At 42.9% G+C, this 26,643-nt stretch overlaps 1 protein-coding gene across 1 annotated transcript in view; it reads left to right on the top strand.

Annotated features, from left to right (window-relative positions):
* Nucleotides 1-23,205, top strand: part of LOC142298978 (glutathione S-transferase theta-3-like) — an 82,275-nt gene extending 59,070 nt beyond the window's left edge. The window contains exons 4-5 of the mRNA XM_075341802.1: nucleotides 5,421-5,597; nucleotides 22,997-23,205. Coding sequence (XP_075197917.1) covers nucleotides 5,421-5,597; nucleotides 22,997-23,188 — 369 coding nt within the window. The 3' untranslated portion in view covers nucleotides 23,189-23,205. The remainder of the gene's footprint in view (nucleotides 1-5,420; nucleotides 5,598-22,996) is intronic.
* The last annotated feature ends 3,438 nt before the right edge of the window (nucleotides 23,206-26,643 follow it).

Below are 26,643 nucleotides of genomic sequence, written 5' to 3'. Positions count from 1 at the left end.
GCCATCCAAAGCTCCTATGCAGTTAGGAAAGTCAACAGAGTCCTTGAAGCCCTTAGAGATTTTCAACCAATCTTCTCTGTCTGGCTGAGGCATCATTTGTTCTTTTAAATGTTGCCATATCATGTCGCATGTGTGACGTACTATAACGGCAATGGTTGATCTCCCCAACAAAAAATCAAAATGTAAAGCACTAAAAGATTGACCAGTCGCCAAGAATCTATGAAAACAAGACAAACAATGATTTACAATTAACAATATGTTATTTTAAATTAAAGCAATCAAAAGAAAACACAAACATTGATTCAAAACAGATATTACATCAATAAAGATCAATTACACATTTCAATGTGAAAAATAACACATTTACAAAAACTTATAAAAAAAAAAAATACCTGAGAGTCACCATAAATCTCTCCTCTGGGGAAATGGAAAGCCGCATCCAAGTGTCCTGATGTTGCAAATGAGGTCATAAAATATTTAGTAAGTAATCAAAACTCTCAACTGACAAACGGCAGTATGAAAAAAACTTATCTGGGAAATTCCGTAACTCAAAAAATAAAGTATGGAAATGACCATGCATAGGCCGCATCATCATTAGTGGATGCACCCACAATCTGGTTCTTCTTACATTATCATATTGCAACATGTGCCGTCTAACGCCAAAACGACGAGATATAATCCAGCATAAAAACACTAAGGCCTCCGTGGATAATGGCATTGCGAAAATTTTGTCACAACACATAGGTGCTCCAAGGCAAAATACAAGCAGGAAACAGTTTATAGTTAACTTATATTTATGTCCTAATCACATACACCTATGTGTCATTTAATTCCAACTGATCACCATTATCTCAATGTGTGAAACATGTTAAACACGCACAAAAAACGGACTGCACACGGAACACACACTGACGTATTTCACGCACAGGAAAACGCACACACGTACACACGTATGACACACGATATGCATACGGACACTACACGGAGGGGAAAAACGGACTGCAAATACGGAACACGGATACAAAAAACGGACTACAGCAAACGTACGTTTTTTACACGTGAGTGTGGCAGAGGCCTAAGGCTGTATGCCCATGCTGCGTTTTTTCATGCGTTGTTTCTTAGATAATTAATACTGCAAGGAAAAACGCATCCCAGCAAAGTGTATGAGACTTGCTGTGCACATGTTGCAGATTTTTTTTCTTGCAGATTTTGGTGCAGAAAAAATCTGCAGCATGTCAATTCTTTCTCTGTTTTTCCCTGCGTCTGATCACTGATATAATCCACTGCAGAGCTCGATCACTGCCATGGATTATATCTGTCAGTGCTGCACTTCTAGAGTAAGCTCTAGAACCTGGAATTAAATTGCACATCACGGTCAGGCACTTTATGAGCTGAAAGGCCGTGGAACTGGAATATTTATTTTAAGAACATTTGTTCCAGATTTCTGAGTCAAATGACAGTTATACTTGTTGGATAATAAGTCCACAATGACCCAGATATAGTGGTAAATTATTGCGCCTCAAAAACATCTGAAACAAATTCCAAAGAAACTTTCCTCTGAAAGCTCTTGTGGTATAGAATGAGGCTGAAGAGGACTAAGGGGCACTTTGCACACTACGACATCGCAGGTGCGATGTCGGTGGGGTCAAATCGAAAGTGACGCACATCCAGCGTCGCTCTCGACATCGTAGTGTGTAAAGCATTTTTGATACGATTAACGAGCACAAAAGCGTCGTAATCGTATCATCGGTGTAGGGTCCGACATTTCCATGAATTGGAAAAGACCGATGTTACGATGTTGTTCCTCGTTCCTGCGGCAGCACACATCGCTGTGTATGAAGCCGCAGGAGCGAGGAACATCTCCAACCTGCGTCCCGGCCGGCTATGCGGAAGGAAGGAGGTGGGCGGGATGTTTACGTCCCGCTCATCTCCGCCCCTCCGCTTCTATTGGCCGCCCGCCGTGTGACGTCGCTATGACGCCGCACGACCCGCCCCCTTAGGAAGGAGGTGGTTCGCCGGCCAGAGCGACGTCGCAGGGCAGGTGAGTGCATGTGAAGCTGCCGTAGCGATAATGTTCGCTACGGCAGCTATCACCATGATATCGCAGCTGCGACGGGGGAGGGGACTATCGCGCTCGGCATCGCAGCATCGGCTTGCGATGTCGTAGTGTGCAAAGTGCCCCTAAGAAGTGTTTGACATGAGAATTTGTACTGCACACCCAGAACATGGATGTTGCAATTTGTTTTAATTCTTACTTTTATTTAAGGAAATCTATCATCAGCTTTTTGCCACCTAATCTGAGGGAAGCATAATTTAGAGACAGACCCTGATTCCAGCAATGTGTCACTTACTGGGCTGCTTAGTGTAGTTTTGATAAAATCACTGTTTAATCAGCAGTAGATTATCATTAGAGGACTACTTTGTGTGCTGCCAGGTAGTCCAGCATATTCATGAGCTCTGTATAACTGCTAGATCTGCAGCAGAGAAAACATTGGTTTTAGGCCCCTTTCACACGTCAGTGATTCTGGTACGTTTGTGCTTTTTTTTTAAACGTACCAGAATCACTGACATACGCAGACCCATTATAATGAATGGGTCTGCTCACACGTCAGTGATTTTTCACTGCACGTGTCTCCGTGCGGCGTACCCGCGTGTGCGTGATTGGCGCACGGAGAGATGTCCATTTTTTTCTGGCATCACTGATGTTCCACGGACCACGCACTGGTGTGGTCCGTGAAACACGTGCCAGAAAAAAACGTGCTTTTAAAATAAAAATCATTTTTACTCACCCGGCGTCCAGCGATGTCCTCTGCAGCCCGTTCTCCCTGCTGCTTCTGAGCCGGCTCATTATTGTCGCGCATATTCATTATGCGCGACACAGCCGACCCGGAAGCAGCTGCTGCGGGGGTCACCGCCGGCCGGATGCTGCACCGCGCGAGCGATCAGCACCATGGAGAGCGGGAGCGCGCACAGGTGAGTTGTTTTCTAAGTGCAATCACGGGCCACGGATAACGGAGCCCGGATTGCACTTAGACAACCCACGTGTGCCGTGAATCACGGCACACGCAGGGACATGTGCGTGTTTTACACGCCAGTGAAAAACGTCACTGTTTTTCACTGACGTGTGAAACGGGCCTTAACAAAATGACAGCAAACAGCTCAGTAAGTGACACATTGCTGGAATCAGGGTCTCTGTCTCTACATTATGCTGCTCTCAGATGGGGTAGCAAAGACCTGGTGTCAGATTCCCTTTAACACTAGAACTACTGGACTCGTGACACCTATATAGAAATACATAGTGCAAAGTAGTCAAAATGACTACCTCAGTAGTTCTAGTGTTAAGGACAAGAGAACATCATTTTAGGTGGTGAACTGGAAGAAGAATAAATGAAGGTTATAATACGTTCACGTTCAGTCATATGTGAGGGAAGTGTCTACCGAGACATCACATGGATTAAAGGACAAGCATAGGGAGTCAGCTCTGCTGTTTTCCCAGCAGGATGCTAGGTGTGATTAAAGACAAACCATTGAGAACAAAAGTGAGTATCAGGTTTGACATGGATTTGGCCTACTGACGGACTAAAGATATTCCAGATTGTTACGGTTCGTATTTGGTCACTGGAGACTTCACTCCTTCAAATAGATGATACCATTCCTCCAGACATAACTTTGACTAAAAGTTCAGTCACCAAGAGAGTAGTTTGCTCTCCTGAAGAGCATTTTGTAGAGAAGAAACCTCAGGGAGAATTTGTAGCTTCTGAAGATTTTTGTGATATAATTGCTCCTACAGGAAAATGGCCCATCACCGTCAGGGCGATGTACAACTGGAGCCATGGAGAAACAAGATTTAAGGTGCTTGAAATGCATATTGTAAGAAATGGCGTCCTTCTAAGTAAACCCGGTGTGGATTTCAGCAATGGGAGGCGTCCATAGGAGAAGAGAGAAGGGGACAGATGAGTAACAAACTGATGCCCACATCCATGTTTTGTGCTATGAGTACACACAAACCGGTCGTGGATTTCTGACTCAAATTCAACAACCTCGTAGGCCTGTATGAAGCTGTACAGATGGGTCAGAATCCCCTGTGCCAGTTTGTGCTTTTCAGTCTGTACTTGGACAGTGAAACATGGATTTATGAATCCGGCCTTAATGATGTTATACTGACCAAAAAATTCACTAATGACGAAGGCATAAATCTGTCAACATGCCGTCTGACTTACAGACTGAGGAGATAATGATGCTAAAACAAATGGGGTTTTTTTGTTGGGACTCTTGGTCAATCATGAAAAATAGTACATGAAGGATTATCCCCAGGATAGCTGATAACTTTCTGATCGTCGGGAGGCCTACTCCTTGACCAATCCCAAGAACTGGCTCCGATGTGCACTACTGGAGTGATAGGTGCAACCGTTCAGCTTCCACGTATCTGCCAGATACGGCCAAATCCTGTACTCTCCTCTGGCAGTACCAAAAGTGTGACTAGAGCGGTGCATATGTATAGACATCATGGTAGCACAAGACCCATTTACTAAAATAACTACCTACCAAAAAGACACGGATACAAGTTTCTGATGCATAAAAATGGGCCGTAATGTTTTATCATGAGTTACTATTTAATTACAAACACAACCAATAGTTAATCAATAAAAAATGTAATAAATATAATAAATAATCACCAATTAATGAAACAATCCACCCAACACATGCTGGGTGATTTTACCCACTAATAAAACAGCACGACAAAAGAACAATGTTTTTTTTTATTATTTTTTTTTTTATAAAAAAAAGGCATACATTTCAACAATAAAGAGGGTGGGCGGGGATCTTCACTTCTTCAAAGCGCCGACTGCCAGCTGATCAGCGAAATCCAGCTTTAAATAGCTGATTCTTTCCCGCCCTTTCTGCAATTCACCAATCCCAGAGCAGGAAAAAGAGCGCCAAGAAAACCAGCTGAGACCGGTTCCAGCTGGTTTTACCTCACAGCTGACCAGCAGATGACCTTTGCCCTGGTAACCACTGCTGACCGAAAAATAAGAAAAACACAGCCAGAGAGCGAAGATGCAGGGAAAAGCAAGGGGGGAAAAAACATAAAATTGCCCGAAACTGACCAGGAAAAATATTGTGGGGTCTGTGCGACCATGGGTCCCACATTTTATTCAAACTGGGTCCCTGATATTCCATTTAAACAGGGCACTTGAATGCCTCATTCTCAGGATACTGGGGTCCCATGCAGCAAGTTATAGTGGTGCAAGTCTGGTTCAATAATTCTATGGAGGTCCTGGCTTTAAATATAAAACTCATACTGTGAAATTGTGATTAATTATTGTAAATTGTGTTAATGTACATTAATATTTGGTACAGTATAAAGTATTGACTTGTGTTGTAATAAATTCCAAGTCCTCTTCCCTTCTATTATTTAGGGCATGACCCCTTATCTCCTCGGTCATGAAGCCACACCGGAGCGCTTAAACCCTGCTCTTTCTGAGTTAAATGCCACTTTGAAAGCCATCGAAACTAAATTCCTGCAGGACAAACCATTCTTTGCTGGGGATGAGGTCTCCATTGCTGATTTGGTAGCTATTGTAGAGATTATGCAGGTGAGTTAAGTGTGTGTGTGTGTGTGTGTGTGTGTGTGTGTGTGTGTGTGTGTGTGTGTGTGTGTGTGTGTGTGTGTGTGTGTGTGTGTGTGTGTGTGTGTGTGTGTATAAAAATCTCCACTGCACAACCCCTGCTGCTTACTCATTTTGCACAATATACCTTGCTGCAGTCATGTAGCCAGGTTCTGATTCATGCTGCCTGTGGTTTGTGCCTTATGAATTGACTGACAGATTCCTTTTGAATGCCTGTTTGATCTTTGACTCCCATAACTTCAGTAGTTGTCATTTGTGTTTGCAGAATGGCTTAAGGGGAACCTGTCTCCTGTTTTTTGTTACCTAATCTGAAAGCAGCATAATGTAGAAAGAGATCTTGATTCAAGTGATGTCACTTACTGAGCTGCTTAAGGCCCAGTCACGCGCAACGACTTACCAGCGATCCTGACAACGATACGACCTGATAAGGATCGCTGGTAAGTCGCTGGGAGGTCGCTGGTGAGATGTCACAAAGTCAGATCTTACCAACGACGCAGTAACGATCAGCGACCTGTATAACAATCTCGGCAGGCGTTGGAACCATGTTAGGAGGTCGTTGGTAGGCGTCAAACACAGCGATGCGTCCTGCCCAGCAGGACATCGCTGTTGAAGAATATGGTCCGGACTATTCGGCAAAGACTAGTGATCTCACAGCAGGGGCCTGATAATAACGAGATCGCTGGCGAGATCGTTACTGCGTCACAGAAACTGTCACTCGGCAACGATCTCGTTAGTGATCTTGTTGTGTGTGACTGGGCCTTAAGTGTAGGGGTTTTTTTTTATTTTTTATAAAATCAGTGTTTTATGTGCAAGAGATTATCATTAGAGGACTAGTAAACCTGCTGCCAGCTAGTCAAGCGTATTCATGAGCTCTGTATAACTCCGCCCACACCACTGATTGCCAGCTTTTTGTGTACTCTGTTCATGGACAGAATACTGCCAACCAGTGGTGGTGGCGGAATTATACAGAGCTCAACATTCTCTACTAGATCTCAACAGATTAAAACAGTGACTGTATCAAAATGATATCAAGCAGCTCAGTGAGTGACACAACTCTGGAATCTGGGTCTCTTCCCCTACAATATGATGCTCAAAGAATGGGCAGCAAAAATTTGGTGACAGATTTCCTTTAATGGAAACTTGTCATGTAATAAAAACAACAAAACTCTATTAAGCTGCAGATATGGGATTAATCTGCAGGTTAATAGCATTCTTACATTATATGTCCACAGCACTGAGAGCCCTGCTGCTGGGAGGAAATAGTCTGAATTCATCCCGGCAGCTCTGGTTTTCAGTTGTAGGGGCGCGGTTTCAGTCACCTTTATGTGCATAGTGAGCAGTTGTAACCACACTCCCGACACTGACAGCCAACTCAGCATTGAATGGGGCATCAGAATGCTATTAACCTGCAGATTAACCCCATATGGTTAAGGCTATGTTCGCACACTGCAATTTTGTTTCTCCAGTGAAAAATGCACCCTCTGGGGGGCGTGGCTTGCTGATGGCCGAGTGAGCTGCACTTGCTGGGAGCTCTGTCCTGAACTTCCCCCATTAGCCTCCATTAGAGCACATTAACATCTCCCTGCTTATGGGCAGATCCAGGAAAGTCACCAGACACCGAGGTGAGATAAAGGAGACAGTGAGCAGCATGGATCGTTTCCTCAGCCAGAGCACCTCAGCAGCCGTCAGGAACACTAGATCAATGATGGCGTCTGCCTGCCTCATGGAAAACTCACAGCCCTGGGAAAGTCAAACACAGACACAGCAGGAGCTGGGGAAATCACAGCAGGACTTCTCCAGCGAGGAGGACAATGAGGGAGATCTGCCTAATCTACATGAGATAAGTAAATCTATCAAGGCTTTGCCTACAAAAAAAGATTTGGACAGATTTGCTAGCAGGCTTGAGAATACTTATAAGAAAGAGCTGCAGGCACTGAAATCTGAATTCACATACAGGGTAGAGGAGGTGGAGAAGTCCCAGGAAGCCATCACTGCTGAGTTGTCCCTACAAAGGAAAATATTACTTAGCCACTCAGCAAAGATTGATGAGATTGATGAGCTCACTTCAGGGCAAGAGGACTTAGAGAACCGCAATCGACGAAATAATGTCCGTATCCGTGGCATCCCTGAAAGTATTGGCACGCCTGAACTGGAGGCCATGGCACAGAAGCTCTTTGCTCAAATTCTGGGAGAACAAAGCTCTGGGCCGAATGAGTTAGACCGCATACATAGGGCCCTGGGTCCCAAATCCCCTCCAGATTCCCGTCCAAGGGACATAATATGTAGAGTCCACTTTTATAAGGTAAAGGACTCCATCATGTCCGTGGTGCGGCAGGCAGGATCCATCAACTACCAGGGGTCCCAGGTCCAGATATTACCGGATCTGGCTAGACGCACTCTGCAGCTGCGAAGAGCATTAAAACCCCTGCTCCAACACCTCCAGGACAGAAACATTCCATATAGATGGGGTTTCCCCTTCCAGCTGACAGCGCATAAGGATGGGAAATCAGCAATCTTTCGCAAACTCGGAGATCTGGCTAAGTTCTTAGGGACTTTCGAGCTTCCTATGGTAGCACTGCCGGATTGGCCCTCAGGCCCCCAACTCCCTGTGGAACCCCAAGTATGGCAGCCAGTCCGTCGCCATGGGAGACAAAGAGGTCCTGACAAGAGCAATCCGACAGGGTAGCGGTCCTGTGTAGCACCCCTGTTTCCTACTGGGGATAACCTTCATGGGCCCTTCCGGCATGATAGCCAATTATCCCTGGAGCCGCAGGGGAGGGCCTTTCCATGAAACTGCATCAAAGGCATCGTTGCAAGTTACTGTGATTTGTTGAAAGTCTTTCTCCTGTCACCTTAATATTGCTTCTTTCCAGACTAGCATTGTTATTTCACAGGTGTTATCAGAGGTTCTGACATTGGGTCAAGTACTACTTAAACCTCATAGGAGGAAGCAGTAAACTGTTTGTGTTATAGATCCACTTGGACCCTCCACCTGGTGGACCTGGTTGGGAGTGTCTTCCCCTAGCCTTTACTGACTGGACCCTGTGGGGCTGGACCGTCTAGAGGCGAAGATCTGGGCCTTTTGAGAAATAAGTCCGGGAGACTCATGTGATTTTCTTGTTTTTTACAATTACTAGAATCTTGTCCCTGATCTGAACACTTTGCTTACCTACCGGGAATGCTGATTGGGGTCAATGCCTAGAATAATAGCTTGTTATGATGTTTACTTTTCTTTAGATGATAAAGCATATAGTTAGTGCGCTTTATAATGATTAGAGTTGAGCGCGGTTCGTGGTTCGTGGTTCTCCAGTTCTAGGCTCGAGTGATTTTTGGGCTGTTCGAGATCGAACTAGAACTCGAGCTTTTTGCTAAAAGCTCGATAGTTCTAGATACGTTCGAGAACGGTTCTAGCAGCAAAAAGCAGGGCTTTTTACAGCTACAGTGAGCAGGAGCCATCGCTGGCAGCCTGCCACAAGCTGGTAACCAAGATAAACATCGGGTATCCAAGCAAAGCGCTTTGGTTAGTAACCCGATGTTTATCTTAGTTACGTGCAGGAAGCCCACACTTTCCCGCTCAGCTCACTCCTCCCCCTCCTGCCCGCGGCATGTACACATACATACACATACACAAACACACACACACACACACACATCCCCCCCCCCCCCCGCCCGCCCGCCCGCTCGCTCGCTCGTTCGGCTTACCTGCGGTGATGAAGTCCCGCCATCCCGACCTCAGCGCTGTCACTGTCCTCCATGGCCGCCGCTTGTCACATCACCTATCGCTTCCGACCCGAGACTGACACTGGCGGTGACGTCACGGACCTCTCGCGATACTTGATGTGAAGGCGCCGGTCATTGACCTCAGTGACAGGGGCTGTCAGTGTGCTGGAGATCAGCGCAGGTAATGTACCTCACTGACAGCAGCACTTGTCACCCCCCTGCAGTGACCTGGGCTGACCCATTGATGTTAGCTCAGGTCACTGCACTGCTCTCCCAGCCAATGGGGAACATCCTGCTCTTCATTGACTGGGACAGTGTGCATCGTCATGGCAACCCCTTGGATTACACCAGACCTGGATTTGTTTTTCAATCTAATAAATTGGTTAAAGAGGGAATGTTTTGGGGAGTGTTTTTTCAAATAAAAATGTGTTTGTCGTGTATTTTTTTTTTATTACTGACTCGGTTGGTGATGTCGGGTATCTGATAGACGCCTGACCTCACCAACCCCAGGGCTTGATGCCAGGTGACATTACACATCTGGTATTAACCCCAAATATTACCCCGTTTGCCACCGCACCAGGGCGCGGGATGAGCTGGGGCGAAGCACCAGGATTGGCGCATCTAATGGATGCGCCACTTCTGGGGCGGCTGCGGCCTGCTATTTTTAGGCTGGGGAGATTCCAATAACCATGGACCTCCCTAGTCTGAGAATATCAGGCCCCAGCTGTCTGCTTTACCTTGGCTGGTGATCCAATTTTGGGGGACCCCTACGTGTTTTTTTTTTTTTAATTATTTATTTAATTTAAAATAACAGCGTGGGGTGCCCTCAGTTTTGGATTACCAGCCAAGGTGAGGTTGCCAGCTGTGGTCTGCAGGCTGCAGCCGTCTGCTTTACCCTAGCTGGCTACAAAACTAGGGGGAACCCTATGTCATTTTTTTTTCATTTTTTTGGCTAAATACAAAGCTAAGCACCCCTTAGTGCCACATGAAAGGTACCAAAGGGTGTTCCACTTTTTCTCCATTTTTTTCTCCACTTTCTCTCCACTTTTTCTCCACTTTTTCTCCATTTTTTTCTCCACTTATTCTCCACTTTTTCTCCTCTTATTCTCCACTTTTTCTCCACTTTTTCTCCACTTTTTCTCCTCTTATTCTCCACTTTTTCTCCACTTTTTCTCCACTTTTTCTCCATTTTTTTCTCCACTTTCTCCACTTTTTCTCCACTTTTTTCTCCACTTTTTCTCCTCTTATGCTCCACTTTTTCTCCTCTTAATCTCCACTTTTTCTCCACTTTTTCTCCACTTTTTTCTCCACTTTTTCTCCTCTTATGCTCCACTTTTTCTCCACTTTTTCTCCTCTTAATCTCCACTTTTTCTCCTCTTATGCTCCACTTTTTCTCCACTTTTTCTCCACGTTTTCTCCACTTTTTTCTCCACTTTTTCTCCTCTTATGCTCCACTTTTTCTCCACTTTTTCTCCACTTTTTTCTCCACTTTTTCTCCTCTTATGCTCCACTTTTTCTCCTCTTAATCTCCACTTTTTCTCCACTTTTTCTCCACTTTTTTCTCCACTTTTTCTCCTCTTATGCTCCACTTTTTCTCCACTTTTTCTCCTCTTAATCTCCACTTTTTCTCCTCTTATGCTCCACTTTTTCTCCACTTTTTCTCCACTTTTTCTCCACGTTTTCTCCACTTTTTTCTCCACTTTTTCTCCTCTTATGCTCCACTTTTTCTCCACTTTTTATCCACTTTTTCTCCACTTTTTCTCCACTTTTTCTCCACTTTTTCTCCACGTTTTCTCCACTTTTTTCTCCACTTTTTCTCCTCTTATGCTCCACTTTTTCTCCACTTTTTCTCCACTTTTTCTCCTCTTAATCTCCACTTTTTCTCCACTTTTTCTCCACTTTTTCTCCACTTTTTTCTCCACTTTTTCTCCACTTTTTCTCCTCTTTTTCTCCACTTTTTCTCCACTTTTTCTCCACTTTTTCTCCTCTTATGCTCCACTTTTTCTCCACTTTTTCTCCACTTTTTCTCCTCTTATGCTCCACTTTTTCTCCACTTTTTTCTCCACTTTTTCTCCTCTTATGCTCCACTTTTTCTCCACTTTTTCTCCACTTTTTCTCCACTTTTTCTCCACTTTTTCTCCTCTTATGCTCCACTTTTTCTCCACTTTTTCTCCACTTTTTCTCCATTTTTTTCTCCACTTATTCTCCACTTTTTCTCCTCTTATTCTCCACTTTTTCTCCACTTTTTCTCCTCTTATTCTCCACTTTTTCTCCACTTTTTCTCCATTTTTTTCTCCACTTTCTCCACTTTTTCTCCACTTTTTTCTCCACTTTTTCTCCTCTTATGCTCCACTTTTTCTCCACTTTTTTCTCCACTTTTTCTCCTCTTATGCTCCACTTTTTCTCCACTTTTTCTCCACTTTTTCTCCACTTTTTCTCCTCTTATGCTCCACTTTTTCTCCACTTTTTCTCCACTTTTTCTCCTCTTATGCTCCACTTTTTCTCCACTTTTTCTCCACTTTTTTCTCCACTTTTTTCTCCACTTTTTCTCCTCTTATGCTCCACTTTTTCTCCACTTTTTCTCCACTTTTTCTCCACTTTTTCTCCACGTTTTCTCCACGTTTTCTCCACTTTTTTCTCCACTTTTTCTCATCTTATGCTCCACTTTTTCTCCACTTTTTCTCCACTTTTTCTCCTCTTATGCTCCACTTTTTCTCCACTTTTTTCTCCACTTTTTCTCCTCTTATGCTCCACTTTTTCTCCACTTTTTTCTCCACTTTTTCTCCTCTTATGCTCCACTTTTTCTCCACTTTTTCTCCATTTTTTTTCTCCACTTATTCTCCACTTTTTCTCCTCTTATTCTCCACTTTTTCTCCACTTTTTCTCCTCTTATTCTCCACTTTTTCTCCACTTTTTCTCCATTTTTTTCTCCACTTTCTCCACTTTTTCTCCACTTTTTTCTCCACTTTTTCTCCTCTTATGCTCCACTTTTTCTCCTCTTAATCTCCACTTTTTCTCCACTTTTTCTCCACTTTTTCTCCACTTTTTTCTCCACTTTTTCTCCTCTTATGCTCCACTTTTTCTCCACTTTTTCTCCACTTTTTCTCCACTTTTTCTCCACTTTTTCTCCACTTTTTCTCCACTTTTTCTCCTCTTAATCTCCACTTTTTCTCCTCTTATGCTCCACTTTTTCTCCACTTTTTCTCCACTTTTTCTCCACTTTTTCTCCACTTTTTCTCCTCTTATGCTCCACTTTTTCTCCACTTTTTCTCCACTTTTTCTCCACTTTTTCTCCTCTTAATCTCCACTTTTTCTCCACTTTTTCTCCACTTTTTCTCCACTTTTTCTCCACTTTTTCTCCACTTTTTCTCCACTTTTTCTCCTCTTATGCTCCACTTTTTCTCCACTTTTTCTCCTCTTAATCTCCACTTTTTCTCCTCTTATGCTCCACTTTTTCTCCACTTTTTCTCCACTTTTTCTCCACTTTTTCTCCTCTTATGCTCCACTTTTTCTCCACTTTTTCTCCTCTTATGCTCCACTTTTTCTCCACTTTTTCTCCACTTTTTTCTCCACTTTTTCTCCTCTTATGCTCCACTTTTTCTCCACTTTTTCTCCACTTTTTCTCCACTTATGCTCCACTTTTTCTCCACTTTTTCTCCACTTTTTTCTCCACTTTTTCTCCTCTTAATCTCCACTTTTTCTCCACTTTTTCTCCACTTTTTCTCCACTTTTTCTCCACTTTTTTCTCCACTTTTTTCTCCACTTTTTCTCCACTTTTTCTCCTCTTATGTTCCACTTATTCTCCACTTTTTCTCCACTTTTTCTCTACTTTTTCTATGGTCGGTCTACCCATTAGCTCTGCCATGCATAGTGTAGCTCTACACCTACTGCACATGTTACTTTATGATTGACATCTCTTTCGTACCAGAGCTGTCTAAGTCTACTCTGACCCCATATTTGTCATTACTATATTGTCCTTGTACTGTATTATGACATTTGTATCATGTGTTTCATTTCTTGCTGTGTTGCAATTTTTTTGCTGCATCCCAATTGTACCTCTACATTGTTCGAGTTTATGTTATTGTTCTCTCACTCTTATGTGATACTGATTATTGTCATTTTTCATGATTACATGCAGATAAGTCCAATCTGACGAAGGCTCAGGCCGAAACGTCATTTGTAACTTGTTTTGGACAAAAACATATATGCTTATGAAAAAAAAATTTTCTTAATACGGACCAATAAAGAGTGATTTTGCATTACTATCCATTGTGACTTACTGACTTAGTCTGGGAGATATAGAGTGCCGAGGTTACTCACTAATTTTATCTATTATTACCTCTGAGCACCTATATACCAGTGAGCAGAGCTTCCTCTACAGTAGTTCTCCTGATTAGGCATGCCCTTACCTCATGAGCAGGGCATCGCAGCTTTGGTAGCAACCATTACGACATGGACTCTGCTGCTGTGGACCCGGGGAGAGTGAGTGCAGATTCATTGCACCCACACTCCTCACATGAAGGGTCCGCACTCCTAGAAAATGGGGGATACGTTCCCTGAGTGTCTCCCCCCCATATTCTAGACGGTCCAGAGTCGTCGTGGGACCCCTTTATTTTTTTTCTTACAATAAATTGGTGAAAGAGGAAATGTTTTGGGGACTGTTTTTTCAAATAAATTTCTTTTGTCGATTTTTTGTTTTTGTTAGTACTGACAGTTTATGATGTTGGGTATCTAATAGACGCCATGACATCACAAACTGCTGGGCTTGATCTCAGGTGACTTTACAGCTAGTATCAACCCGATTTATTACCCCGTTTGCCACTGCACCAGGGCACGGGATGAGCTGGGGTGAAGCGCCAGGATTGGCGCATCTAGTGGATGCGCCACGTCTGGGGTGCCTGCGGCCTGCTATTTTTAGGCTGTGAAGGCCCAATAACTATGGACCTTCCCACCCTGAGAATACCAGACCACAGCTGTCCGCTTTACCTTGGCTGGTGATCCAATTTGGGGGGTCCCCTACTTTTATTGTGTAATTATTAATATTTATAAAATAATTATAAAAAAGAGCCTGAGGGGACCTCCACATTGGATCCCCAACCACGGTAAAGCTGCCAGCTGTGGTTTTCAGGCTACAGCCGTCTGCTTTACCCTAGCTGGCTATCAAAAATGGGGGGACCCAACGTAATTTTTTTTTTTTAACTATTTTTTAAATAGAAAAAATTAATGGGCTTCCCTGTATTTTGATTGCCAACCAAGGTAACGGCAGGCAGATGGGGGTGGCAACCCATAGCTGTCTGCTTTATCTGCGCTGAGAATCAAAAATACCGCGGAGCGCTACGTCATTTTTTTAAAGATTTATTTTTACAGCACTGTGATGTCCAGCAATCAAAATACAGGGAAGCCCATTTTATTTTTAGTTATTTAAATAAATAATTAAAAAAAATATATGTTAGCTCCCACTGCATTTTTTGTATTGCTAGCTAAGGGTAATCCAAGCAGCTACTGGCTGCTAACCCCCACTGCTTGGTGTTACCTTCACTGGCAATGGAAAATCCAGGGAAGCATTTTTTTTTTTTTTTGCCAAAAAGCTACAAAAAAAGGACGTGAGCTTCGCCATATTTTTGTATGCTAGCCAGGTATAGCAGGCAGGTGCTGGAAGAGTTGGATACAGCGCCAGAAGATGGCGCTTCTATGAAAATGCCATTTTCTGAGGTGGCTGCAGACTGCAATTCGCAGCAGTGGGGCCCAGAAAGCTCAGGCCAACCGGTGGTGCGGATTCCAATCCCAGCTGCCTAGTTGTACCTGGCTGGACACAAAAATGGAGCAAAGCCTACGTCATTTGTTTTCTAATTATTTCATGAAATTCATGAAATAATAAAAAAAGGGCTTCCCTTTATTTTTGGTTCCCAGCCGGGTACAAATAGGCAACTGGGGGTTGGGGGCAGCCGTACCTGCCTGCTGTACCTGGCTAGCATACAAAAATATGGCGAAGCCACATAATTTTTTCAGGGGGCAAAAAACTTCTGCATACAGTCCTGGATGGAGTATGCTGAGCCTTGTAGTTCTGCAGCTGCTGTCTGTCTGTATGGAGAAGAGCAGACAGCAGCTGCAGAACTACAAGGCTCAGCATACTCCATCCAGGACTGTATGCAGAAGTTTTTTGCCCACCAAAAAAATGACGTGGGCTTCGCCATATTTTTGTATGCTAGCCAGGTACAGCTGGCAGCCACGGGCTGCCTCCAACCCCCAGTTGCCTATTTGTACCCGGCTGGGAACCAAAAATATAGGGAAGCCCGTTTTTTTTAATTATTTCACTTATTTCATGAAATAATTAAAAAACAAATGACGTGGGCTTCGCCCTATTTTTGTGTCCAGCCGGGTACAACTAGGCAGCTGGGGATTGGAATCCGCAGCACAGGTTAGCCCGAGGTTTGTGGGCGCCTCTGCTGCGGATTTCAGTCCGCAGCCGTCCCAGAAAATGGCGCTCTCATAGAAGCGCCATCATCTGGCGCTGTATCCAACTCTTCCAACAGCCCTGGAGCCGGGTGGCTTGTTGGGTAATCATGAGTTAATACTGGCTTTGTTTTACCAGCCAGTATTAAGCCAGAGATTCTTAATGTCAGGCACGTTTGACCCGGCCATTAAGAATCTCCAATAAAGGGTTAAAAAAAGACACCACACAGAGAAAAAATACTTTAATAGAAATAAATACACAGACACATTAGAGACTCCATCTTTATTACCCCTGTCAGCCCTCCACGATCCTGCTCTTCTGTCTTCTTTCTTTCTAGTGTAGTAGTAGTGACGATTGTAGTGAGGGGCATCACTTGGGCCTGGGGAACCTCCATCCTAACTACAATGCTCACTACAATCGGGAAGCAGCGTGCATCCTTCACTCCGTGAGTGATCACTGCTGGCTGCTAGCGGTAACGCTGACAGACGCGTTACCATAGCAACGGTGCTCCCGGAGCCGCGGTTAGCGGTGACGTCACCGCTAACTGCGTTGCTATGGCAACGGTGATCTCCGTTAATGACCGGCTGTGTCAGCCGGTCCCTAACGGAACGGGGAGTCGACCGTGTGCTAGAGCATGTCGCCGGTACACGGCGATACACATATGTGCACCGTGTACCGGAGAGATGCACTCGCAGGTCCTACATGACGTGTTATAGTCATGTGACCAGTCTGTAGCCAATGAGATAATAGCCACGTGACTGGTCACATGGCTATTTTGACGTCACGATAGGTCCTGCTTCTCTGCTGGCAGTGCAGGTCACCGGGAGGATTCAGCGATCATCGGATGGAATAGCGGCAGAGACAGAGTGCAGAAGGGATCGCGAGGACCGGTAAGTGTTATGGCAATGTTTATTAACTGTTTGTGTACATTTATAATGCATTTTTATGTGTTTGTGATTGCCTCCCATTATAGCCTATACGTTCGAGTTCGGTTCGTCGAACGTTCGACGAACCGAACTCGAACGGGACCCCCGTTCGGCGAACCGGCCTCGAGCCGAACCGGGACCGGTTCGCTCATCTCTAATAATGATATATCATATTGTATTAGAGGCGGGGGGTAAGGAACGGACTCGCTGCCGTTCTTGGCTTCCTCTAACCCCCCTTAGTGCAAATGGCAATCCATTGCCATGGAAATTTTGCACCACTTAATACTAGGGTTCCTTACCCACCTTTTAGGTCCTTTGACCTAAACCTTGCTCTTTCTTTTCTCTGTCTTTCTTTCTTCTCTATCCTTCCCTCTCACCTGACTGGACCAGCCTCCAGATACCACATCATGCTTCCAGCTGACCTGCATTATGGATAGTGTCAAGTTTTGCTCCTTCAACGTTAAAGGTTTGAATGTCCCTGAAAAAAGAAAACAGATAGCATATTCCTGTCATAAGCAACGGGTGGCCATCTTGATGCTTCAGGAAACTCACTTTAGGTCAGATGCAATTCCTAAGTGTTCCTCGGCTTACTACCCAATTTGGCACCATAGCTCGAATCCTGATGCTAAGTCTAAGGGGGTTTCCGTGGCATTTCATAGGTCCTTCATACCAGAGGTGTTAGACTCCTGTATCGACCCCAAGGGAAGATATATTTTCTTAAAGCTTTCTTGGAAAACCAATATCTTTGTTATTGCTAACATGTACTTTCCTAACCAGGGGCAGGACAGATTCTGTGCAGACGGGAGGAAAATTCTGGAAGATTTTGCGGACTCCTCTCCGGTGATATTAGGAGGCGATTTTAATCTACCAATGAACCCGGCCCTCGATGTGTCATCGGGTAAGTCGTCCTATCCGGCCTCAGTCATACAAAGGGTCAAAAAGCACATGCATGGTCTGAGATTGGTGGACATATGGAGGATTCTTCATCCGGACACCAAAGATTACAGCTTCTATTCCTCGGTCCATTCTGTCTATAGCAGAATTGACTCCTTCCACATTTCTCATGCCCTCCTAGACATGACAGTAGAAGCGACCATAGGTAATATAATATGGTCAGACCACGCTCCCATTTACTTATCGATTCAGTTAGGGCCTCGTGTCAAATCAAATTTCACCTGGCGACTGAATGAAAACCTATTACAGGATCAGTTATGCAAAGCGGACCTTACCCAGTCAATTCATAACTTTATTAGAGATCATGAATGTGATACCACTTCTCCTGCAATCCAGTGGGAATCACTGAAATGTGTATTAAGGGGCATTTTGATCTCACATGGTACCCGCCTGAAAAAAGAAAGAGCCATTGAAATAACGCAGTTATCTAACCAGATTGCCTCACTAGAAAGCAAACACAAACGGGACTCATCTCCTACAACCTACGCACAACTCTCTACAACCAGACATAAATTACTAGAGGTATTAGACCAGAAATCCAGGGGCTTATGAGAACGTCTCAAAAGCCGCTTTTATCAACTGGGAAATAGAAGTGGGAAGCTTCTTGCAAGGGCCCTCCATCCCCGCTCCATGAATACTTACATCCCTTTCATAAAAGACCCAGGAAGTGATGGTCATTTGCATAGCAACCAGGACATTTTAGCAGGCTTCCGCACATACTACAAGGCGCTTTATGATATTAGGGGACAATCGGGACACATAGCGCCATATGGGACTCAAGATGATGTTAAAGCTTACCTGAAATCCCATAATCTCCCTTCCATCTCAAATGATACCTTACTGGAGCTGGAAGAGGACTTCTCCCTGGAGGAGGTCAATGCGGTAGTCTCAGATTTGAAGTCAGGGAAAAGCCCAGGTCCAGACGGGTTCTCAGCGGGTTTCTATAAACAATTTTCAGAACTTCTAAATCCTCTGTTGCTATCGGTCTGTAGATATATATCTGCAGGGGGTGCGTTCCCTCCCCAGGCGTTGATGGCCCACATCACAGTTATACCAAAACCAGGGAAGGACGCATCTCTTTGCTGCAACTATAGACCGATCTCGCTCATAAATCTAGATATCAAGCTTTATTCTAAAATGATATCAAATAGGTTACGAGACCTTCTTCCCAGACTGGTAAATCCAGACCAGGTGGGTTTCGTGCCCAGAAGAGAAGCCAGGGACAACACCCTGAGGACCATCTCCCTGATTGACGCCGCAAGACGTCACGGGATCCCCATGTGCATCCTGTCGGTAGATGCAGAGAAGGCGTTTGACAGGGTGCACTGGGGTTTCATGTTTCAGGTCCTTAAAAACATAGGGTTGGGAGAGCACATGATGAACAGAGTTACAGCACTCTACTCTTCGCCCACAGCACAAATCAAAATAAATGGCTCCCTCTCAGATTCCTTTACAATATGTAATGGAACAAGACAAGGGTGCCCCCTTTCCCCATTATTATATATTCTGACCATGGAACATCTGGCGGTGGCATTGAGGAGCAATATATCAATTAAAGGGGTTACATTTCACAAACAGGACCATAAATTAGCTTTATTCGCCGATGATCTGCTCCTGTACGTTACCTCTCCACTCATTAGTCTACCCAACATAATGGCTGAATTGCGGAGGTTCAGATCTCTGAGTAATTTTAAAATAAATACTCATAAATCCGAAATACTGAATATATCTCTTCCTCCAATGCTGGTGACTCAGCTCAAAGCCTCTCTCCCCTTCAAATGGCAGGTGGATTCATTGACATACCTAGGAATTAAACTGACGGCAGATCCCCTTGACCTCTTTAAATCAAATCACCGCCACATTTCCAGGAAGTTAGAATTAGACCTCAATAACTGGAACAAACTCCAGCTTTCATGGTTTGGGAGGATAAATGCGATCAAAATGGACCTGTTACCGAAGCTGCTTTATTACTTCCAAACCATCCCCTTAGTATTGCCGGCCTCTTTTTTCTCACGTCTGAAATCTAGCATAACCAAATTTGTCTGGGCACATAAACGCCCACGTATTTCCCACAAAATATTGAGTAGATCAAGGGATATGGGAGGAACTGGACTCCCTAATCTCCTTTTGTATAGCTACGCCTCTTTAGGGACGTGCGTTCTGGATCTATTTAACTCAGGTGAAACGAAAAGATGGGTGGAAGCCGAAAGCGCGCAATCTGATGTTGATCCGAAGGTAGTTATTTGGACCAGAGCACCACCCAGCTCCAGCTCTATCACAGTACCCTTTATCACAAAGCAATTGCGGAATTTTATGTCCCGAGGTAATAAATATCTTGACTTGTCCTCCATTCCAGGCCCATTGACACCGGTCCATAGTAATTCAGATTTTCAGGCGGGTTTCCATAGATCAACATTCCTCCATAAAAGGAAGAGTGACCATCCTATTATTCGTGACTTTATCTCAGACACAGGTATTAAACCCCTAGATAATTACTCTTCAGATATCAACAAATCTCAAGATATGTGGTTCTTCTTCGAACAGCTGAAAAGTTTTATAGTGTCTATGGCTAGGAGGGTAGACATCTATAGGGCACTCACACCCTTTGAGGCCCTTTGCCTAGCGAAGGATCCTCCAGGCCATACCATTTCGACCTTGTATGACTTGTTTCTCAGATGCAGAGGTGCGAGGGACGGCTTGCCTGGGTACTTTGGGAAATGGGAGAGAGAGTGGGGGAGGTCATTCTCGGCTGAGGAGCGGACCAAAATCCTTCTCTTTATTGGTAAAACTTCGCTGAATGTGATATCACAGGAAAGGTGCTACAAGATCCTATCTAGGTGGTATAGGTGTCCTGTGAGTATCCATGCTGCCTTTCCATCAGCCTCTGAGGTGTGCTGGAGATGCCAAAAGGAGAGGGGAACCCTCACTCATATCTGGTGGTCATGTCCCCCGGTGAGATCATTCTGGGAGAGCATTTTCCAGTTACTCAATAAACTTTCCTTGAGGCAGATCCGGCCCACAAAAGAGTTAGCTCTCCTGTCCCTCGGGAATGTTTCTGCTTAAGGGTTTAGGAAAGGTTTATTAAGACATTTTTTAACAGCTGCCAGAAACCTAATTCCAAGATATTGGAAGCAAACTAGAATCCCATCACGGGATGAATTCATAGCAGAGTGCAACGCGATCTTCAGGATGGAGACCTTGATAGGTCAGACACTCGGCAACAAGGACAAAGTTGATGCTACGTGGGCCCCGTGGATCATGTTCAGGGACTCACCGGATATGGGTCTATGGATTCACGGGGGGGCAGGTATGTAGGTAATTTTCCATTCTCTTATTTCTGTACCTAGAAGGTTAGCCTTGAAAATGTGGTTTTGATGTAGGAGGGCGCGTCCACTCTGGTGGGAACTCTTTGTACCCTTCCCCTTTCATCTTACTTTCCCACGTTTCTGTTGTCTTTACTGTCTCTAAATTCTTCTTCCACCTCCTCTTCTTTATCTCTTTTTTTTCAACTTGTTCTTCCTATTTCAAACACATACGAATTGTACTTGTTATTTTTGGTCGCCAGTGGTGCAGGTGTAGTCAAAGAACTGTTGTGTTTTTAGCAGCTAGCTTGGATATATACCCTCTGCCTGCGCGCTGTGCAATTGTTTGATTATCTTCTTCTATTCTAATAAACTTTGATTTGAACAAAAATGCACCCTCTGGCAGAAAAACGCACCTCTGGTCGGAAAAACGCATCAAAAAACGTATGCGTTTTTGCCGCATTTCTCTGCGTTTTTTGGGTGCATTTTTGTTAATGTGTTTCTTAAAGGAAGAACAAAATATGATAGGATAGGATAATTGATAGATAGCTTAGAAAGACTAGATAGAAAGTACATATAGAATAGATAATTAGAAAGAAATAACAGAATAGTTTGATAGAGGGATTGCTAGCTTGGCCAGCTGTTGTTTTTTTAATTGTTTTTTTGTAAAAAAAAACAAATGACGTTGAGTCCACCCATTTTTAATATCCAGCAAAGAAACAGTAGCAAATGCAAACCTGCAACCCTCAGCTGTCTGCTGTATCTTGGCTGGTTATGAAAAATTGGAGGGGTCCCACGCATTTTATTTTTAATTATTTGATTTAAAAAAAGACGTGGAGTCTCTCCCCTCCTTAGTACCCCGATTGCCATCGCACCAGGGCAATCAGGAAGACCTGGGGAAAGTGCTGGGACTGACACATCTAATGAATTCTGGGCGGCTGCTGGCTGATAATTTTAGACTGGGGAGAGCCTAATAACCATAGGTCTCTCCAGTTTGAGAATACCAGCCCTCAGCTGTTGGGCTTTATCTTGGCTGGGTATTAAAATTGAGGGGACCGCATGCCGTTTTTTTTTTTTTTTAATCCTTTATTTTACTGTATGATATAGACCCGCCCACCAGCGTCTGTAATTGGTTGCAGTCAGACGCTCCCCCACGCTGTGTGACAGCTGTCTGACTGCAACCAATCAGTCACCGATGGTTGGGAGAAGCAGTGAATATGTATGAGCCTAATGAGCCATCAGCTCGAGAAGAAGATGAGGCTGCGGGAGCAGAGTGACAGCTGCCCCAGTGATCAGTGAGTATGAAGCACTTGCTCCTACCCCTTTGCACGTGATTCTGATCCCCATGAATTTTATATGGGAACCTGCATCTGGCCAGATACTGTGGATCAATCCCCCGCCAACCCAAAGTCAGAGGGGATTGATCTGTCAGTCCTCTGAAACGTAGGGAAAAACGCAATGATACGCAAAGAATTAACTACCTTCGTTTTTTTTCATACGTTTTTTTTCACGACTTCCTTGAAAAACGCAAGAATAATTGACAGGCTGCTTCTTTGCTTCTTTTTTCTGCACCCAAAACTGCAGGCAAAAAAGAAGCAACGTGCGCAAAGCCTTTCTGAATTCTTATAGACTTTGCTAGGGAAGGACTGCATACAGTTTAGGACAACAATCTGCACCCAAAAACGCGGCATGCTCATAAGGCCTAATAGCGTTTTTTTCACATGACAGGTTCCCTTGGAGCAGGCCCGGACTGGTGATTTTTCTAAATATAAGTTATTGTCATAAGTGTGCAGAACAGACAGTAATGTCCCAGGGTTCAATTATTGTAACAAAAGTTTGGATTGAGCATATGGGGTGTGGGATGTGTGATCCTGGCATGCAGATTGGGAGCCATGGCCACTCTTTCACATTGAAAGTGTGAGATCAGAATGGTTCATGCACCAGAAATCAGATCTTCCCAAAAATATCTAGTATATTATACATAATTCCTTTTTTTTTTTTTTTTTACAGCCAGTTTTGGTCGGGGCTGATGTTTTTGAGGACAAGCCCAAGCTGTCAGCCTGGAAGCAAAGCGTGGAAGAAGCAATCGGAGCAGATCTGTTCAAAGAAGCACATGAGTCAATAATGCGTTTCAAGAGTCGACCAATCTCTCCTGAGCTCAAGGAGCAATTTAAAGCCAGATTAGCAAATTTTACTCGCTGATAAGGCTTTCCAAGGGATCCAGCTACTCTACGACTCAATCTCCTGTAAAAATGCTGCATATATAGAAATAAAGGAAGTGCTGATTTAAATTTCCTAACCATCCACCATTATTAAATACATTTTTAAAAAAGTATGTTTAAGGCCTGCAGCACACATCCGTGCCGCCGGTACGTGTTTGTCATTTTTTACACGTACCGGAGACACGTGCTTATGTTGACACAGTCCTTTTAATGTAAATAGCCTCACGTCAGTGTTTTGGCACGGAGCGTGTGTCCGTTCCGTGCCTACGTATGACCGTGCAGAAAAAGCGCTGACATGTCCGTTTTCCTCCGGCATAACGTCCTCACGGATCCATTAAATCCTATGGGTCCGTGTTTACACGTACGTGATACGGATGGCCTCCGTATGCTATCCGTGCGGTCCGTGTCCGTGTTTGAAAAATCAAGGTTGTTACAATTTTAAATACTTGCAGGTGGCATAGCTAACATATTTTTTTTGCTCAAAACTTACTTTGCATTTGCAGAAAGAGTGAGCAAGCAAGCAGTTGTTGTTCTGTGTAGTTAAAGAACGTTTTTGACCACAATTTCTGCTTCCAAATATAATAATGGCTCCACGGGTGGACACGGAGAAACTGATAGCAGCTGTGGAGTCTCACCCACCATTATGGGATACACGTGTTGATGGTTACCATGACAGACTGACAGTTGACCGCCATTGGCTTCAAGTTGCTGAGGAAGTGTACCCCAATAATGCATGGCATAGATGTTCGACTTCAAAGCGTGCTAAATATGGTAAGTGTTGTATAATTTTTTTTGCTTTGCTTTTGTATGTTATATATGGGTTTTTTTAAAACTGTGAATGTTTTGTTATTGTAGTCTTAATTTTGTTTTTATTTAACTTTGTGAAGAATTGTCATATGTAATAATCTATTTATTTTGTTAATGTTAAATTTTAAACATTTTTCCATAACTTTGCAAAATTACAAAAATTAAAACTAAAATTTAATTTGTAATATTATTTAGAATTCTTCATGAAGTTAATTAATCAACAGATAAAAATGTCATGTGAATTTGAATTCCATGTTTTATTAGTAAAATTTTTGGATCCCAATTTCTAATCATGTTTTCTAAATTATGGGGGTTTTTTTGTAATTTTTAAAAAACATTTAAATTTTAAGAGCAAATTTTTTAACATAAAATTGGTAAATATTGGCAAAAAATAGCAACCTTTTTAAAAGCTAGATCACAATTACTTCCAATATAATTGAAGAGAAATATTATATTGGTATTTGTGAATGATTGTAAATGTTTTTTAGTGACTAATATCTTCAATAATGTATTTTCCTATAATGTATTAGTCCTTTTTTTTTTTATATTAAATTTATACAAATTTATTATCATTAATGTGTGCAAAATTATGCAGAATGTTGCAATTGACATAATTTTTTAAAATCAACAGTTGACTTGGTAAAAAGGCGTTGGCGTTCGGCACGTGATCAGTACCGAAGGGAGTACAACCCTATACCATCCTCATCCAGCCAAGGCCGCAAACGCAGATATGTTTATTATGAACAAATAAGCTTCCTAGCACCCATCTTAGAAGTAACACAGTAAGTTTAATTTTTTTTAAAAATGTAACTTATTTTTTTTTTCTTTATTTGAAAAAGATAATTTGTAAAATATAATTTTAATGATTGTAATCTTTTATCTAATTTTAACAAAAAAAAATAGAACGGAGGATAATCTAGACGATTCTGATGAACAACCAACAGCTGGTCCCTCTGCTACAGCCACCTCAGCATCAGAACAAGAACCCGGCAGAGAAGACAGTGAAAATCAAGAGATACAACATGATGCAGCAGCAGCAACTGAGTTACATGAGGGTGGAACAGAGAGTGCCCAAACCAACACCCAAGGCTCATCAACACAACAAACCACCACACCAGCAACCCAATCAACACAAACAAATGTACTTCCACGTTTTGCACCACAACCTCTCCGTGCAAGAAGAATTCGCAGACCTGAGGAAATGAGATCCTTACCGGAAATTATTGACACACGCATTATTCACATAATGAACACTTTAATTCCAGAAACAGATGCCGAGCGTTTTTGTCAGTCTTTATCTACTAGCTTAACCAAAATTGCATCCGATAGGCAGGAACGTGTACGTGCTGCTATGCTGACACTCCTTTCAGCTAGTCAGGCAGAACAGGAACCAGTGAGAGTTTATGAAGCCATAGAAAATTGGCGGACCATTATGCAACAACATACAGTCCCAAACACAACAGACAATCAAAATACCATTTCTACACAAACAACAATGGCAACAGTAATTGTCACTAATCCAGTATTACAACAATCTGCTCAACCTTCTATTGCTTAAAGTACGGTATTCCCAACACCAATTAGACAAGGGTATGTTTCAACCAATCCTGGCGCCTTAAGCACTGTACAAAGTGCAACTTCACAGCAACCCATAAACTATATGAATTTGCAACCAACTCCAAGTACTAGTTACTTTACACAACCCACAAATATTGGGGCTTTACCTAACTTGTTTCCTGGTTCAACATACCCACAATCATTCATGATGCCTCATTATCCAATCTCAACTATGTTACCTACACCACACTTACAAACATCAGTCAACTATCCTCAAGGTCAACAACATACACACACACAATACCCACTTACCCATGTAGACCCACAGGTGTACTCAACAACAGGCAATGTGTTGGGCCAAACAAGCATGCAACAGACTGTTCCACACACTACTGTAGTTAGTAATAGGAATGTTGTTCAGCAAACAACTGCTTCCATCCCTGAAAATACTATTTCTGAGGCCACCCAAAACAACATACTCAGCAACACTCAGGTTACTTCCCTAGAAGATCTTGTAGACTTATGATACACATATTTGATAATCTTTACATTTATCATAAAAATAAGATGAATGGGAAAAAAAAACAAACATTTTCACAAAAATTTTTAAAGACAGAGTCTTTACACAACAAAAAAAGGCATGTGTGTTTATATTTTGTGCCGGTTGACATATATGTTGTTTGACATGTATATGTTTAATTTTGTAGGAACACATTTGTAACAAACAAATTTGATGGTTAGATGATTTCTTATATTCTCAACCCAAAGTTTACAATTATTATGTCTATTTAAATGTCCAACATGAGACCAACATAATTATTTCAGGTCGCAAATTTTTCAACATAATTATAAATGCAAAAATGATTGGAAGTGTACTATTTTATGTAAAGTATATGAACAATTTTATTAGAAAGAAACAATATTACTATTTTGTTAAAGATTCATGAAGAGTAGCAAGAATCCTTTTTTTTTTATAAAAAAAATAACAACATTACTTTTTTCAATAATAGGCATATTATTAATAAAAAAAATGTTTTAAAAAAAAATTTCAGTTTCTTGTTTTAATGTATA

This window comes from Anomaloglossus baeobatrachus, chromosome 1, assembly GCF_048569485.1.
Source record: "Anomaloglossus baeobatrachus isolate aAnoBae1 chromosome 1, aAnoBae1.hap1, whole genome shotgun sequence".
NCBI lineage: Eukaryota > Metazoa > Chordata > Amphibia > Anura > Aromobatidae > Anomaloglossus > Anomaloglossus baeobatrachus.
This window is presented reverse-complemented; position numbering and strand designations above follow the sequence as displayed.